The 17685-nt window shown below is 34.9% G+C and overlaps 1 protein-coding gene and 1 long non-coding RNA gene across 3 annotated transcripts; one reads left to right on the plus strand and one right to left on the minus strand.

The window, feature by feature from the left end:
- Positions 1 to 204: 204 nt before the first annotated feature.
- LOC104607034 (uncharacterized) lies at positions 205 to 4720 on the plus strand. The gene is made up of 3 exons (XR_736896.2): positions 205 to 534; positions 3090 to 3170; positions 4475 to 4720. It is a non-coding gene; the product is annotated as an uncharacterized LOC104607034 (long non-coding RNA).
- Positions 4721 to 14872: 10152 nt separating this feature from the next.
- On the minus strand, positions 14873 to 16590 carry LOC104607101 (nudix hydrolase 18, mitochondrial-like). 2 transcript variants are annotated; one of them, XM_088901551.1, is made up of 6 exons: positions 16245 to 16590; positions 15892 to 16012; positions 15698 to 15781; positions 15464 to 15592; positions 15262 to 15363; positions 14873 to 15131 (listed from the first exon to the last, which is right to left on the minus strand). In XM_088901551.1, the coding sequence occupies exons 1-6, from the start codon at positions 16316 to 16318 to the stop codon at positions 15054 to 15056; spliced, it is 588 nt and encodes a 195-aa protein (XP_088757677.1). In that variant the 5' UTR covers positions 16319 to 16590; the 3' UTR covers positions 14873 to 15053. The 2 variants fall into 2 exon arrangements, with proteins under 2 accessions (XP_088757677.1, XP_019053294.1); XM_019197749.2 differs by having other exon boundaries at positions 14873 to 15363; positions 16245 to 16588.
- Between the last annotated feature and the right edge of the window lie 1095 nt (positions 16591 to 17685).

A 17685-nucleotide genomic window follows, 5' to 3' on the forward strand; every position in this document is an offset into this window, starting at 1 on the left:
GCACAAAAAATTGTAAAAAATGCAAAAAAAAGCCAGAATTTTTCAGAAAATGTAGAAAATAGTAGAAAATTCAGAAAAATACCAAATAATTTTAGAAAGATCTAAATCTGGATGCGCGACCCTACCCGCCTACCCGGATCCACACCTGAAACCTGACCATACAGTCCCTTAATTCAAATCAAAAAAGAAAACTCTAAAATTTACTTTGCTCGCGCGCGCGCAACCAAAGAAGAAAAAGGGATAGATCGAGAAAGAGAGCAAAGGAGGGTGATAAAGGAGGTGCCGTTACTGCTGCGTTCAAGTTTAGAAAAGAAAACCCTAGAATTATATTAGCCGAAGAAAGAAGAGAAAGGGAGAGAATAGAGGTAGAGAGACAACGAGAACGAAGAAGAAGGAGATTATAGAGAGAGGGCTGAGTAGGTTCCGCTACCGCTGCGTTCAAGTCCAAAAATAATAAGATTGAACAAAGAAGAGAAAGGGAGAGAACAGAGATAGAGAGACAAATAGAACAAAGAAGAAGGTTAGAGAGAGAAGGTATTTTCTGTTATGTTGGTTTTCTTTCCTTGTTATGTTTTCTATTATATTTTTTGTTCCCTCTCAAATGCAATGGTAGATCTAATCAAAGTCTAGGTACGTGTGTTTAATTTGATTGTATGTGCATTTAAGTGTAGGTTGTTTTCGGCAATGTTTTTCCCCTCTTTATTGCTTTTCCCCTGAGATTAGAGCTTCCTGCAGTTAAATGTGATTGTAATGGCTCTTTTATTGTGTTCGTTGGTAACTCTTATTCTAGATCGTGATACAAAATTGGTAGAACGTTCATCCAACGTTCCCCAACCACTGGTTTCACTATGGTAGAAGGCTCATGGACCTTAAACATGTTACTGAGCAACCTACTACAATATAAACATTAACAGAGCACCTTATTGTCTAGAGAGGTCCCGCTCAAAACATAAACATTAGTAGAGCAATCGGAGGTTTCTCTTCATGTTAAGTAGTTTAACAACACACTCCTTTTCAATCATTTTGTTCCCTAAAAGGAACTTTTCCTTATTCATCCCTGTTTTAGTTCAATTGAAAGTTTAATAATTTCTTCTCATATTAAGCTTCCTATTGATCAATAATTAACCAAGGAAACAAATCATACAATATCATGCATTCACAGAAACCGATGCTCATACAACTCAATTGGAAAAAAAAGGAAAAATAAACTATGCATAACTAGTGTCTGTTTCCCTTATACTTTTACTCTACTCTCTCTCTCTCTCTCTATAAATCAAGGTTGGAGACTGAAATGGTTTGAGAATTATTTTTGACTTTCAGTGTGTGCATAGTTGAAAGCATTTTAGATTACAGACACTTGACTTATGTTCATATATAGCAACTTGTTGATAACATCTTCTATGATGATTCTTGTTATTATGAACTAATTTCAGTGGTTTTTATAATAGATAGAATTTTATAGACATTGTCTTGGAATACAAGTATCTCCACGATTAACTAAACTGGAGTGCAAACTTTATCCTCCCATTTTAGCATTCAATCAAATGCATTGTTCCAATAATGCTTCAAATCCCTCCCATTTCAGTATTCAATCAAATGCATTTCTCCTCTCATCTTTCTTTTGCATCCAAGCATATGAAGTTCAAATCCCTCCCAGCTTGGGCGAAATGGGACCTGCAACTCCCATTGATAAAGCTTCCTTTAAGTTAGGGAGTAGTTATATTAATTGATTAATTTCAGCTTTAAAATGACACTAAAATGGGTTGAGTGGTGCATCAAATCAATGCCAGTTTATAAAAATTTTATTTGATGGAAGTGATCATCCTATGAACAGGTAAAAACTAGGTCAGTTCACCTTGACTCCATGAGTTCTTCATAGTACTTGTGTGAAATCAATTACTCCATGAATTAGATAATAATTTCATTCCAACCTTAAGAATTAATTTAACACTAATTTTGTTTAGGAGCCTAAGCCTAATCATATTTTGTTAGGTAGAAACAAAGTCAATAAACTTGAGACCTAGTTGTGTCATCCATTGTCTATAAAATGTAGCATCAGGTCTACAGTCTACAATATTCTTAGCATATGCATGAATGTAGATAGATTCCGATATGATTTTTTTGCATCAAGCTTTTAGGTAAGAACATGGTTTCTGAATCACATATCCATTTGTCAACTTGCACTTATTTGTCTTCTTCATTTTGATTAATTTCATTTGCTCTAGCCACTTGCACTTGCTTATCAAGGTAAAAAGTATAAGGGGCCTATATCCATGGGTTGGGGTAGCAGCAATCGGCACAAGGGGTATATAAATATAATAATAAATAAATGGATTATTCTCTATAATCTATGCACTCTACTCATGATAATATGATGGCGATATATTTCAGCTCAAAGAATCAGAACCTACTCGTGTTCTTTTTTGGGATTAGGAAAAAAATCTCTGGGTTAATGGTCTGGGTCCATGGATCTATGCTATTACTATGGCTATGCTAATAAATTGTAATCAATGGGCTTGTACACCAAGGAGAGTGTTTTGGGCCACTTCATGGGTTGGTGGATTCAAAACCTTGTTGGATGTTAATAGCAAGTGCAATCTGTGAAAATTCACTATTTGAGTTTTTAAAGTGTAAGTAGTTTATTATTAAGGTGAATTCTTCTTCGTTGGGATTGGGATGAGAGAGATCCTGAAGGGATCTCCTTGTGATTGGTTAATAGCATATTAATTTCTTATGTACTATTGTTCTTTTTGATATGTACTTGCATAGAAAAAATCATTCAAATTAGACATACATGAGGGTTTATGTTGGGGTTCGATTGAGTTAATAACTTGAAGTAGTACTTCCTATAATGAGCTTGGATCTTTAATTTTCAAGTAATTAAAACCAGTCATTGTTGTTTAACTAACCAAAATAGAAGCTTTTTCTTAGAAAACCTCATTCAAGCTATGGACTTGGATCAAGCTAATGCATGAATTAGGTAATTGTGATCTAGATGCTGCCTCATTATATTGTGAGTTGTTCCTAAATCTTTCTCTGGACTCAGTTTTAAGTTTTAACCAAGTTTTGCAACAATGTCATCCTTGTAGGAGTGATACTAATTATGGCAAGTATGGTTGGGCTTTCCGGATGGATAAACCTTCACCTTCATGTTTCATATGCTTTGGATGGTGAGTAGAATGCATCCTCTGGTCTCTTGAGTGTTATTTTTGTGATTTAACAGGAAGTCAAGAATCTATAAATATTGAAGTTCTATCGTACAATGCGGTTAATCCTGATTCATGATCATACCCATTGGTTCAGATTATTATAAGATAGATTCGGTTTGTATCAGACCAATTCTTGTTCTAATTTAACCTCCCATGACCAATGTTTCCATTTGGGTTGGATTAAGATTAAGAAGTCATCATTACCATTGGGCTGAAACTCATATTATTTGTTAATCTTTTTATAAGTAAATAGAGCTTATAATATTGAATAGGCTTATTTATTGCTTAATCAACAAACTATAAAGCAAATCATGTCTTTTCATTTAGCAAGCCCTAAAATAATTCATAGCCCACCATATAAGTTGAAAAGTTAAAAGCCCATACCGTCTAGCTCATGATAACCATGAATTGGACGATCATGATTTCTAGGATTAAACTGAATGTGACAATCAATCTCAGGAATCAGCAAACAATTTATTATGTTTTATAAAAACCATCTTTACTCTTTAACCTGTCAACTTTGGGCATCCTTTGTCCTTTGAAGTCAGTCATTCATTTCAGCAGGACCTCAACTTGGATCTATGATTTATTCTATCTTCAGATACCTTATATATATCCTTGGCTTCTTTGCTTTGGGTATCTTTCCTTAATATGGTCAAAGCCTAACCAATCTTCCATATAGAAACATAAATTAATATCAGCACACCTCAGTATTCAATAAAAGCTTTTGGATGAAACAATGGCCACAAGCTTGATATGCTTGACATTGAATTTGATAATATCAGGAATTAGGTGGTTCATAGATCTTTCTTGAATCATACTGGCTAGATTCTCTCTTTCTTGAATTTGATAATAAATTATACATGCAATTTATTTGTTGCCTTGTGCAAATTCTCCCTTTCAGGACCCAGCAAGTTGATTTTTTCTTGTTGGAACTTGCTATATCTCCTGAATTTGTCCTAGTGCCCTGCCCTCCAGGGTTGTGGTTGTGTTGCAGTTGATGAAAGTGAGAAGAGCAGAATTGATTACATGCTTCCATTTTGACCATTCATCATACTTGGTGAAGAAACCCATAACAATAATAGTAATAAAAGTTAAACTAGAAATCCCATATTACTGAAGTTCTTGTGTATGCCATCCTTCTTAAAATGTCTTAAAATGTCTTAAAATGTATCCCATATTACTGAAGTTCCATTGTATATTGCATATTTAATTAGATCATCAAAGTAATCATTGTTCTAATTTTTTTTTGTTTTTCTTTGTAGGTTAAAGATGCAACGAGTGACTCTTAAAGCATAGTTGAAGACAATGGATAATTCTTTTATATTTAAAATTTCTCTATTTTTTTGAAAGTCATGTAGACTTTAATATGTATTTAGGGAAATTTGACATTTGTAATACATTTTAAACAATGGGTGTATTTTTTTTTGGTAGAACAAGGGATGTATTCAAATTTTGTGGCATGTATTTAATTATTACAATTATACAAGTATTTTCTAGAAGTTATTATATAATTCTCATGTGATGTATGAATAAAATCGGTGTTGCTTTAAGGTGGTAGTCCTAATTGTCATTATTTTACTATTTTATTTGGAATATAGCCACAAAATTTCCATAGATGGAAACAATTAGCTATGGTTTTCCAAGAAATTTTGGGCATATATTACATCATTCTAGATGTGCTATAACTTCGGTTTTAGCAAAAAAGCTGTGATTATAAGTTACTTCATTTAGCTATGGTTTTGTAACACATTGTAGCTATAAATAGAAGAATTATAGCTACGGTTTTGTAAAAATTTGTGGTTATAGGCTTGGATATATAACTACGGACAATTTAAAAGCTGTAGCTATATGCTTCTTTTAGCTACGGTTTAGCCCGTGGCTAAAGGTTCATATGGTATGTGTTCACCCTTTAGCTACGGACATATACCATAGCTATAAATGGGTTATAGCCACGGATAAGTTGAATCGTAGCTATAGGCTATAGTCACACAAGCATAGGCTATGGTTTTTTGTTCGTAGCTAAACCTTAGCTATATCTTTATGTTGAGATCCTATACAATTAGTTGTAGAAGTGACTAGGGGTGTTCATAAGTCGGGTTGGGTTGGTTTCATGGGATTTTCCCAACCGACCCAACCTAGTCGGGTTACCAGAGGTGGGAACCGAAACCGATCCATTGATAGGCCAAACCGACTTGGTCGGTTTGAGTCGGGTTGGGTCGGTTTCGGTTAGTTTCGGTTTTGCTCCTATACAAAGCCGAATAAACTCCGAATTAGTTGAGGACTTGAGTTGAGGGGGGGCGGACCAACCAAGTTAAGTTAGAGAATAGAAGATTTTAAGAGAAGACAAAAGTGGAATTAGAAGATTAGTAGGAAACTAGGAATTCTAATTGTAATTGCCTAATGGGCCTTCTAGTTCTAGTAGGAATTCTAATTGTAATTGCCTAATCTAGGTAAAAAACTAAAAAAGGACACCTAATTAATTGAATTCTAATTGTAATTGCCTAATGGGCCTTCTATTTCTAGTAGAAGTTTAGAAGACTAGTAGGAATTAGGAAACTACTCAAACTAGGAAATAGGAACTACCAAATTAGTAGAAGAAATACTAGTTCGGTTCGGGTCGGGTCAGTTTCAGTTTTCTTATGTGAAAACCGAAACTGACCCGAGATATCGGTTTTTGTATGTGCCCAACCCGAAATCGACCAGTACGAATGAAAACCCGACTGACTCGGGTTGGGTCGATCCGGATTGGTCGGTTTGGTCGGGTTGGGCATTCTTATGAATAGCCCTAGAAGTGACAAACAATGGTCTACAATAGACTCAACAACTGAGGATGAGTACATTGCCGCAAGTGATGCTGTTAAAGTAGTTTGGATGAAGAAATGCATTCATGAATTAGGAGTCATACCATTTAGCACATCACTCATTCTAGATGATAAAAAGTTTAACATTTGGATATATCTTTATGTTGGGATCTTGTGTAGTTAGTTGCAAAAGTAGAAAACACGGGTCCACAACAGACTCCACAACCAAAGTTTAGTACATTATCGTAAGTGATGCTATCAAAGAAGCAGTTTGGATGAAGAAATTAATCCAAGAATTAAGAGTCATACTATCCAGCACATCACCCATTATACTGTTGTGTAACAACACTATAGCCATTGCTCAAGCTAAGGAGTCAAAAGACCATTTGAAGTCAAAGTTCATCAAGAGGAAGTATCACATTCTACAAAAGATTGTTAGTAGAGGAAACATCCAGATTTAAAAGGTAGAATCAATGGAAATTGTGATAAATCCATTAACTAAGCCACTAACACAGAAAATGTTAGAATGAAATGTGGATAGTATGGGATTGAGGTTAATACCCGATTAGATGAAAGTATAAGTGGGAGTTATTAGCAGTTATGCCCTTAGCTCTAATAAAATTGATGTACACAAACATTTATTAGTAAATAAAGTACATTATTATTTCATTTTCTTATTGGTGTTTTTCTGTGAATTACTCTTTAAACTTGACACTTATGAGACTCATGTTAGTTTAGAATGTTCTCAACCATTGGATAAATTTAGGGAGTTTATTCTAACAAAACTGACATTAGTATGCTACTAAATTGATGGAGTAGGTTGTCTTAACTACTAGGATTAGACTCTAAGCACAGCTAGTGAGTGTTTGGAAGAAACACTGAACCTGAATCAATTTCTAGTTGTGCCCTAGACCTTAGAGATAGATGGGCAAAACTGGAAAGTTGCACTTAACCCAAGACTTGATTATGATATTACACTAGGTTTTGTACTGAATTGTCCATGCAAACTAGAGAGATCCATCAAGGGTCAAATATTTGGGTATGCTCAGGAAATTTAAGAAATTATCTGAGTGGGTGATTATAGTGATAGAATCGGCCCCTTTGTCAAACAAAGTAAATATTATGATTTACATTCTATTTGATAAAAACTTAAACTACCGGTAGTTGATTTCACTATCTTTGAAATCTGATTTACAAAATATATTTATATGTTACATTACTATTTTATAGAAAAATATTTGCAAAAGGTTTTAATCTTAGGATCCATCCGAGCATAGAGTGTGACACTATATTTTGCAGTCAAGGAAGAGGTCATTCCCTATAGATAATGTTTTGATGATTATGGGCAAAGAGGTTAGGTGTAAAAAACCATTATAGGGTTAATTACCTAATGAGCTTTAACTCACATAAGTCCATTATCTTTGGGTCTTTATAGGGTGGTTGAATCCAATAGTCATTTTATGTGTAAATGTTGGGCCCAAATTGAGCCCAAGTTGATTGGGTCAGGGGTTCACTACCCCTGAGTAATGAATTTGGCTTAATCTCTTACAAAGGTAGAGCTAAACCATTATGGACTTGTGTGAGACCTTTGTAGATCCCACATCATACAATATTTAGGCCCAAAGTGGCTATGCAATACCTTGGGACGTGAACCATTAAAGAAAATAGGCCTAAGGCCCAATATCAATATGATTAGTTAAGAGACCACATGATAATTAAGTTGTCATGTAATTTGGGTCGAAATGGGTATAGATCACCCATTCTCTTAAGAAGATAATACTTATCAATTAAAGATAAAGTTCTAATCCAAATCTGATTTGGATAAACTCATAATTAAATTAGGAGAGTGCTTTATATAAAGGACTAAAAGGGGAGGGTCGATTTAATCGTCTTGCTTTCTTCTCTTCTCCCTTGGTTCTCACAAACCCTAGCTCGAACCAATTGTGTTAGGGGCTAATTCTCATCAATTCTCTATTGTGTTTTTGGAATAAAAACATTAGAGGATACTAAGTTCACACAAATCGATTTAAGCAAGTTGGGAATTGATTTTATTGAAATGGTGTTGCTTAATCGACTCCGCGCACACAACTGTCACTTTAGGAATTGTGCACATTGGTCTTCATATCAGGTATAATCAGTTTTAATTTGGATTTCAAGTCTAATCCACTTCAATGCAAGATCAACCCCAAAATTTCAAATTTCAAAATCACTAGGAAACCAGTTCCCAAGTTGTGTTAGAATTTTTTTTTTTTTTTTTTTTTTTTTTAAGTTTAGCCAACCACTAGATCTTGTTCGACCATGTCTAATCTGACTTCTAACCCTTCCAACAAATCCTAGAAATGTTGGGCTTAGGCTTAATAATTCAAGTTTGGTTTAGGTCTGTCCACATATATATTATATTATAATATATGTTTTATATTTTATATAAAATATAAAAATTTTAAGTTTTATTTTAACATATAAATAAATATTTGTACATTGAAACATGTTAGCATATGTGTCAACACTTAAGTCAATTCAATTATGAGAATTGTTCTCCTAAACAAGGCCCTGTATAGATGAAGGCAAAGCCCTCATTCTCGTTCGATCCCTAAGCAATGTGGGACATGGAAAAACACTCAATGATTGAATTAACTATTTAGTGTTCTTCCAAGTCCTACATTGATCAAGAATGGGAATGAAGGCCTTCATTTATAAAAATGATAGGTAACCCAAGCTAAATCAAGCCTAGCAATTAAATGAGGCCTATGCCTTATTTTTTTTTGTGCCATAGGCCTAAATCCTAGCCAAGCCCAATTTAACTTTGGCTTGTATATTCTTTTGTATGTATTACATTTACATGTTATTTAATTTAAACAATATAAATAAATAAATTATCATTATTTGATATTATAGGTCCAAAGTCATTACTCATTAAGTCCAAAAGTCCATAAGCCCGGCCCTAACCCATGTAGCAGCAATCTATTTAGATGTGTAAGACAAATAATGATGTTCATCCATGAATGCTGGATTTGTTTATTGATATTTGAAGAATCTTTCCCATTATTCTATATTTTGGAAGGTCTTTGCATATGTGGTGCATTATCTTCGGTTTGTTTCTCATTTGAATTTTTGTGATATAGAGAAGGTGAAGTATGTTCATTAGTGAATTGAGAGCATTGATGTAAGTCTTATGGGCTGATTGTACATCCTTTGTACATAGCCTCAATGCAAAGGGGAATTTTGTATTTTTTTATTGAATGAATACCTTAACGTTTCCCCTCCTCCCCCCATCAAAAAAAAAAAAAAAAACATTGTTATCTTATTACACCATGTGATAAATGGCCTTTATCAAGCAAACTTGAAGAATGAGTCTTATAATATTTTCAATTGAGCTAAGCTGATTGTCCAACCCAAAGTATTATTTTTGGGTTCATCTAATTGGTGTAATCGCAATCTAAGTTACACCCCAATGAGAGTGGCCAATTTCCGATGGTCATAAACTAATAGATTAAGTGAATTAATAAAAATAATTTGTTAATTTTAAGGTAATGATTTGAGCATTAATCAGTATGCTGGAGAAATGAAGGAACAGCAGATCAAACAACTGAATTAATACCAAATACCAAAAAAAAAGATATATGTAACAGGTAGGGGTGTCCATGAAAAATAAAAAAATCGAACTAAACCGAGAAAACCGAACCGTAAAGTGTGGTTAACCAAACCGATTGGTTCGGTTTCAGTTGGAATTTTTGAAAAACTGAAGGACCAGTTTGGTTTTCAGTTAATCTACAAAAACAACCGGCAGTTAACCGAACAAACCGGTATATATATTTATATGTATATTTTTAATATATGCCACATATTTTTTATATATTATATATAAATACATATTCATTATATATATAAATATATACTTATATAATATTTATAATAATCTATTTGTAAATATATTATATATTATATATATTTTTAAAATATTTATAATATATTATATATAATTTATTATTTATAATATAATATTATAATATATTTATATAATATATATTATAAATATACAAAATCGAAAAACCAAAGAACCGAATCGGTCAAAAACCGAAACCGGTGGACCGGTTAACCGGTGGTACCGGTTCGGTTTCGGTTTGGAGAAATGGAAAAACCAGTACCACTGATTCGGTTTGTAAAATATGTCCATGGACACCCCTAGTAATGGGTTGCCCAAGGACCCATGACCCAAAGGGAAAAAGGATTCACCCTCTGAATCGATTCTTTCAACATTAGTCTCCACTACAACCAATAAGAGACCTTTCCAATTGGCACTTCCGAAGATTGATAGAATCTGCAGAAAACATAGCCATGTGTAGTGAATAGAAAAGCTAAGAGTTTTGTAGACATGGGACCCATATGGCTTCACACCACTTGTGGGTCCATCTAAACACTGGCATGTTCACTTGTGACTGGTTACATATCCCATAACATTTGTGTTTGTAGTAGATCTGGAGCCTTTTTAAATAGGAGTTATTATTAATTAAACAGTGACTACCACAGCCATCAAGCGCAGCTAAGCTCGATTCCTAAAATCCCAATTTAAATCTTGCCATTGGCTTTTGATGAGAACCATGAATTCAATTTCAAATATGAACTCTAATGTTAATTCTCAGTTTGTAAATAGGAACTTTAATATCTCGGCTCATAAGGTATTCTAAAAGGCCAAAACTCACTTACAATCTTTTTTTTTTTTTTTTTGTATTAAATGATTACTCTACTGGGATCCCTAGAGTTGAGAACTTTGTATATTTTCTTCCTCTTTAATATAGTTATTTATCTTTCAAAAGAAAAAAAAAGGGAAAATTTTCGATAGGTATCCTGTACTTTAGGCCGAGTGCCAATTTAGTACCCGAACTTTAAAATGCGATAATCTAGTACCCAAATTTTTATTTTGCAATAATATAGTACCTACCGTTAATAGATCGTCAGTTATGTGTATCACATGACCTCATGTGCGATTTAAGAATTTTGAAAATGTCAAAATTATCCTTAGAAAATACACTATTCATCATCTTCTTTCTCAGGAAAATGAAATAGAATCCAAAGGGCTCGCCACTGGCCACCACCATGGCCAGCGGGAGGATAAAGAGTTTAAGACCATCTGTCTAATGGACAGCACACGCATGCTGTTATCGTGATCTTTATCGTCGGTCGCTCTTGCTTTCCTTGTCTCTGTTGCTCTATTGCTGTTTGTATGTTACTCACCTATTTACTTCAACACTCTTACATTCCGGTGGCAGCAAATGCAGGTGGAGTTGCACTTGCAAGTCCCATCTCCATATCTCTCTCTTTGCATTTATCTTCTCTTGGAGCTCTTTTCTTTCTCTCTCTCTCTAGCTTTGCAAAGGTACAAAAAGATGAGTTTCACGGTCTCATTCTTATAGAGGAGGAGGAGTTTCACGGTGGCATAGAGGCCACGTTGGGTCTCATTGCTTTGGTATTACTGATCTTGGCTTGCACTCACCGAAAGCCTTCCACCAATTCGTCTCATCTACTCCATCATTGGTCCTCTATCTCTATCTAAAATGCAGGGAAGGATGGAGTTTGGTTTCCTGTGCCATTTGTCTAACACCATAAACGTGGCAAACGATTGTTGTTTATATGTAATGCTGATTGTTAGGGCACAAGTCTGGACCATGGTAGCCAGCTCCATGGTTAGTTCTGTTTCTTAGCTCAGTTTTTCTTTGGTTTTCTCTTCTATGTTTCTAATGTATTGGTCTGTGTTTCTAGTGTGTTTGTTTTTGGTTCTGGTTTTTAATGAAGCATCTGGGTTATGTCCTAACCTGAACTCAGACAATGCAGCAAGAGACAATTCTATTTGCTATGTTTTGACTTTTTTTGTCTTTAGATAATGGTAGGGAATAGTGGCGGTGTTCAATGAAGGAGATGATGAACAGTGGCAGTGAACAATAAAAAACTAGATGAAATTTAAGGGGCATTTGTGTCTTTTCCCATGATACTTAACGATGAGTTAACGCAAGGTATTAGATTGTCGCAAAATGAAAGTTCAGGTACTAGATTGTTGTATTTTAAAGTTTGGGTACTAAATTGGCACTCGGCCTAAAGTACAGGGTACCTATTGAGAATTTTCCCAAACAAAAAAATCTTGTTGCCACCTAGGTAGGGGGTTAAGGGAAAGGGATGGCTACCCGTTGTCTAGCTCCATGAATCCATGAAGCAAAGAAGAAAGAATGAAAGAAAGAAATTTGTATTCATAACTCAATTTAAATCAATATTTGGATTTCAAAGTTGTAAGTCTCCCATTAAACTAAAAACCAGAATGCTCTGTGAGAAACAATGTTTCCTTTTTTTTTTTTTTGTTAACTGGGTGGTTGACCCGTTCAGTTTGTAAAAGCCATCATTTAACTAAGACAGTTAGTTGGCCCGGTCGATTAACTTTTTTGGTTAACCAGATGGACGGTTGGCCCATCCAGGCCACTCCCCAGTCTTGGGAATGGCAACAAGGGGTGGGGCGGGGCTGGGTTTTGCATGCCCCATTCCAACCGGCCCCGAATTCAAATACCCCACTCCATCCCATGGGGAATGGGGATCATCAAAATTTTCCTACCCAGCCCCGAACCCCAATTAGTGGTAAAAAACCTACCATGGGACGAGGCGAGATCCCACAGGAACGAGTCAAATTTCCATCTCTATACAATACTGCTAGGGGTGGCCACGACTTGTGAAAAGCTTGGCTCGGCTCGGTTTCAACCGAGTTTTAAGCCGAGCTTGAACCCAATTTATAGGCTCGTTTATTAATCAAGTTGAGCTCGAGCCTAATAAAGCTCAGCTCGTAAGGCTCACGGGCCGAGCTGAGCTCAAATAGCTACATACGTACATACATACATACATACATACATACATACATACATACATACATACATACATACATACATACATACATACATACATACATACATACATATAATACTACTACTACTACTACTACTACTACTACTACTACTACTACTAATAATAATAATAATAACAATAATAATAATAATATTATTATTATATATAATATTTTTATTTATATATATAATAACTAATTATTATAATTCTTAATTTTAAATATCAAATAAAAATATTTTTATATATAATTTTTTTACTTTTATAAAATATTTTTCTCAAGTAGTCGAGCTTGAGCCGAGCCTAGCTCAAGCTTACGAGCTTTTGACTCGAGCCAAACTCAAGCTCAAGGTTCTAGCTCGAACCAAGCTCGAGCTCGAGCCTCATACTACCTTGGGTGAGCCGAGCTCGAATAACTAACTATTCGGCTCGGCTCAGATCGAATCCACCCCCTACAAATATTAATGAATCAAACATGGATGCATGTAGGTATATTCGGTTCCATCAGAATCATTTGCAGTCCAAAGTCATGAATTATCCGATTAATAACCTTTCCAAAATTATGAATTATTTTTTTATGGGAAATTGTCTAAAACTCACCATGAGTTTTCAGCATTTCTCTTAAACTCACCACAACTTTTCAAAACTTCTAAAACTCACCATGTCAGTAAGTTTTTATTTTCCAAATCTCACCTTCCGTTAGTGCACCATTAATGTTTCTTAACAGAGGTGTCCACGTCAGCATAAATAACAATTTTTATGACCAAATCACCATTGAATGGCGAGTTAGAGGAAAAGGGTCTTTTTCAGTTTTCAATTTTCTTTTTTTTACATTTTAGTGTTTTGTTATAATTTCAAATGTTTTTTTATAATTTCTGCTTTTTTACATTTTTCTATTTTCTACTATCTATAAAATTTCCTGTTTTTTTTTGCTATTTATTTGCAATTTCTGTAATTTTCTATAATTTTTGGTGTCTTTTCTACAATTTTTATTTTCTGATTTTGTTTTTCAATTTCTGTAGTTTCTATAATTTGAAAATAATTTTTTTATTTTGCGTGCAATTTCTATAATTTTTTATATTTTTGCAATTTATTTTTTATGTATTTTATATTTGAAAATATTTTTTGAACTTTTTCCTTTTTTCATATCTAAATATTAAAATATATGTATATATTTTATATTTTTCTATGAAGGTTAAAATAGCAATATATTAACAGTCGTTAGTCTCTTTAACGTTAAGTTAGTGACATGGTGAGTTTTAGACATTTTCAAAAGTTGTGGTAGAGTTTAAGAGAAATGCTGAAAATCATGGTGAGTTTTTGACAATTTCCCTTTTTTTTTTCTTTTGCCTAATTGACCAGTTGTTGAATCAGTGGTCAAACCAGATAGAACCAAACCATCCCTTTTCAGTTTGCTGTCTTATCTGATTTTAAAACACAGTTTAAACCAACCCAAGTATTGACTTAAATTATTAATTCGGAAGGTTCTTAATGGAGATTACAGATTTGAATGTCGGCTCAGCAGAAGCTAATTATTTTCTTTTTCCGGTGGAATTAATTAGATATATTAAGCTGATTGGAAGCGAAATTAAGATGATGGTCAGCTCCAGAATAACTTCATGCATCTAATGCAATTCAAAGACTGATACTGAATCTAATGCTGGTTAATGAAGATATGGCTGCAGCAGCACACTTCTGCTTCTAGAGTCCAGACCACATCATCATATTCAAGTCTAGTTCTCAGAAAATTGCAGTATTGCTTGTTGCATGAATTTATGTGATAAGAATGTGAAACATGGAAGATCTATTTGTTTATTTATTTACTTGTTTTTATCCCTTGATGAATCTAATCGATTCATGGTGCCTTCATTGATCTGACTCAGTCTTTGAATTTGCTGTGACTGTAGTTACGAGCGGTCTTCCTCAGTCATATTTCAGAAAATGTTGATGCATGAATCACACTGAGACTGGCCGACTACTGGGTCATAAAAAGCATTCAGAAACACGCTTGCACATTAGATTTAAATTTCTAAAGCACAGAAGTCGACACGGAATGACTGTGTACGACTGTAGCTCTTTGTCTTATACCAAACCAAGTTGATGAAATTTCTAATACTCAGAGAGAGAGAGAGAAAGCATGAAAATTTTGAATATTCCCCTCCTCTCACCCACTCTTTTCCATTTTATTGCAAATCAGAAGTCGGCATCTGTGGCTACGTAAGAAACTCTCATGACGTGCTTTCTACATTGACCAACAGTTCAGTTTTAGAAGGGAGAAAAATTGATGAGTTGAATTCTCCTACTGAATTCATAGTCTTCGTTAGATGGTGTTATGTACAAGTCAAATGCAATTCCTAGCTGAGAGGACAAACCAGTTCTTCCTCTTCCTCCTGCCTCAGACGGCGCACCAATCGATCCAGTGCTTCCTTCATCCAAAGAGGCTGACATACTTCTCTAGCTTCATCCACAGTCATCTGAACCAAACATTTCATTTCGAAATTAATTAGCCCTTAATTCTCAAGCGTGCATTTCGCTTGAATCTTTTGAACCACAAAGATGTTCGACTGAGCTTACCCATTTTCGTTGCCGGACGTGCTTCTCAGGCCAGATGTCTAATTGCTTCTCGACGAGCAAAGGAAACATATATCCTTCATAAATTGCATCATGGCTTTTGCTCTTAAAAAACCATTTACCCAATTGGCTCTGCAACAGACCAGAACTAAAAGATTAGCTATTTGCCAATGTCACTATGCCGGTACCTGTAGTGATGGAACAGAATTATTGGTCCATTAATGGATACATACTAACCTCAACATTTCCTTCAACACCAGCTTCTTCCATTGTCTCTCGCTTAGCTGCTTCTTTCATTGATTCGTCCATTTCCCAACCTCCCTGATAAACACAAAATCAACAACATTGATTACGTTAATGAATGATTTATTAACAGATCCATTGGTGTTGGCTAATGGAACAAAAACCCTTGAATGGTATCAATTTAGTACCTTGGGAAACAACATTGCATGGCTTTTCTGTGAACTGATCAAAAGAACCTCCAAATCTTGGCTGTCATCCATGGCCTCATGTGAAGGACTTTTCCCAGTTTTATATCTGTAAGGAATACATCTGCACACGCATCGAATTAAAATCGAACTTTAGATGAACTGTCAATTTCAAATCAAAACAATTTTGTCTAACTCCGAAAATTCTTCAGGTAAAAAGGTCGAACATCTGAGAGAGGGGCCACGAGACTCTTTCGTTGGCTCATTACACAAAGACCCATGTCAGTTCTTTGTCAAATTCCTGATCTTTGAATGCCAAGCAGAAGATGAAGAAATTGCTTACAAAACATACTCACCCGACGACTTGGCGACGGCCTTCATCATCGTACCGCTGAAATTCTCTTCCGGTACGAGAAACCAAAGCAACCATTGTTGATTTGCAGAGACAAAAAACAACGGACAGTCGGACAACGCTAACCTCTTTCTCTTTCACCTGAGAAACTTGAAAAGAACCTGAGCCCTTCTTGAGCCAAATCTATACTTCTTATCCAAAACAGAACAACAGCCGAGAATACCAAACTTAGGATCGTCTCTCTAATGTTGTTTCTATTCTTGGAGAAAGACAATAAATTCCAAATATCGGAGATAAACCAGGGACGTCGATGAAAGGTAATCACCAACTGTCCTGGATAAGGTAGATGCGCACCCCTTAAATAAGCAATCCTTCGGGCTTCTGCGTACACCTTCGGCCTTCTGCGTCATTTCTCTCTATTATATAAAAATAAAAATAAATCGTCAAAGTCAACGCTGCGTTGATGTTGATCAACCGTGTAGTTGATCTTATTGCCACATCAGGGCTACAAACGGACAAAATCGAATCGGATACAACTATACAAGTAGATTCCAATCTGATTGGGTTATGTTCGTATTCAAATCGAATTTTATCTATCTATCCATATCCATCGGCTTTATATCAAATTTGGATCGTAAATAGAACTGTTCATGGGTCGGGCAGGGCCGGGCTTTCACTCTCTATTAATAGATTTTTCTAAGGCCCGAGCCCGGCTCTTATAAAAAGCTCGAAGCTTGGGCCTGGGCCCGAGTCCGAAATTTAGCCCATACTGTTACTACTACAAAGTGGTTGAATAGAGAGAGAGAGACATTATAAAGAAAAGAATAAAAAATGTATATATTAAATTATAAATATATATTTTAATAAATATTATATTATTTATATATTTTATATAATATATAAAATACATATTATATATTTTATAAAATATACAATGCTGAGTCGGGCCAGGCTGGGCTCGGGTCGGGTTTTTTTGACAAATCCCGAACCCGGCCCGAAACACAGTTGGGCTTACTGGGTTAGGCCCGAGATCAGATCTGCGGGCCTAATTACATAACCAAGCCCAACCGGGGTGCGGGCCAAGCCGGGCCGGGCCATCGAGCTGCCCGGCCCATGAACAGGTCTAATTATAAACAAATTAAACTAAAAATAATTAGATACATGATCAACAAAAAGCTTCAAAGTTTTGGTGCCAATTAGACACAACCCCTCCTCTTTTGTTTAGGCTTGGGACAAGCAATGGATAAAGATAAATTAACTCACATTTGTTGGGATGATGATTAATAAATTGAATTAAAAATGACTTTAATATCGTATTATATAATTAAAATGATTTGAAAAGTACTTGTATGAAATTTGAACCTATGCAAATTTAGTAAAATCATAACATTTAAACCAACTTTATTAAATTGGAGTGAATTCAAATTTAAATTCAGGAAATCGAA

This window comes from Nelumbo nucifera, chromosome 3, assembly GCF_055504915.1.
Source record: "Nelumbo nucifera cultivar China Antique chromosome 3, China Antique-T2T, whole genome shotgun sequence".
NCBI lineage: Eukaryota > Viridiplantae > Streptophyta > Magnoliopsida > Proteales > Nelumbonaceae > Nelumbo > Nelumbo nucifera.

Excerpts from the sequence above, each read along its gene's own strand:
- LOC104607101 (XM_088901551.1), bottom strand. The coding sequence starts at position 16,318 with ATGGTTGCTTTGGTTTCTCGTACCGGAAGAGAATTTCAGCGGTACGAT. Across the intron at positions 15,782-15,891 it reads ATGCAATGTTGTTTCCCAAG|GGAGGTTGGGAAATGGACGA; the intron begins GTACTAAATTGA and ends TGTGTTTATCAG. Across the intron at positions 15,364-15,463 it reads ACGTCCGGCAACGAAAATGG|ATGACTGTGGATGAAGCTAG; the intron begins GTAAGCTCAGTC and ends TGTTTGGTTCAG.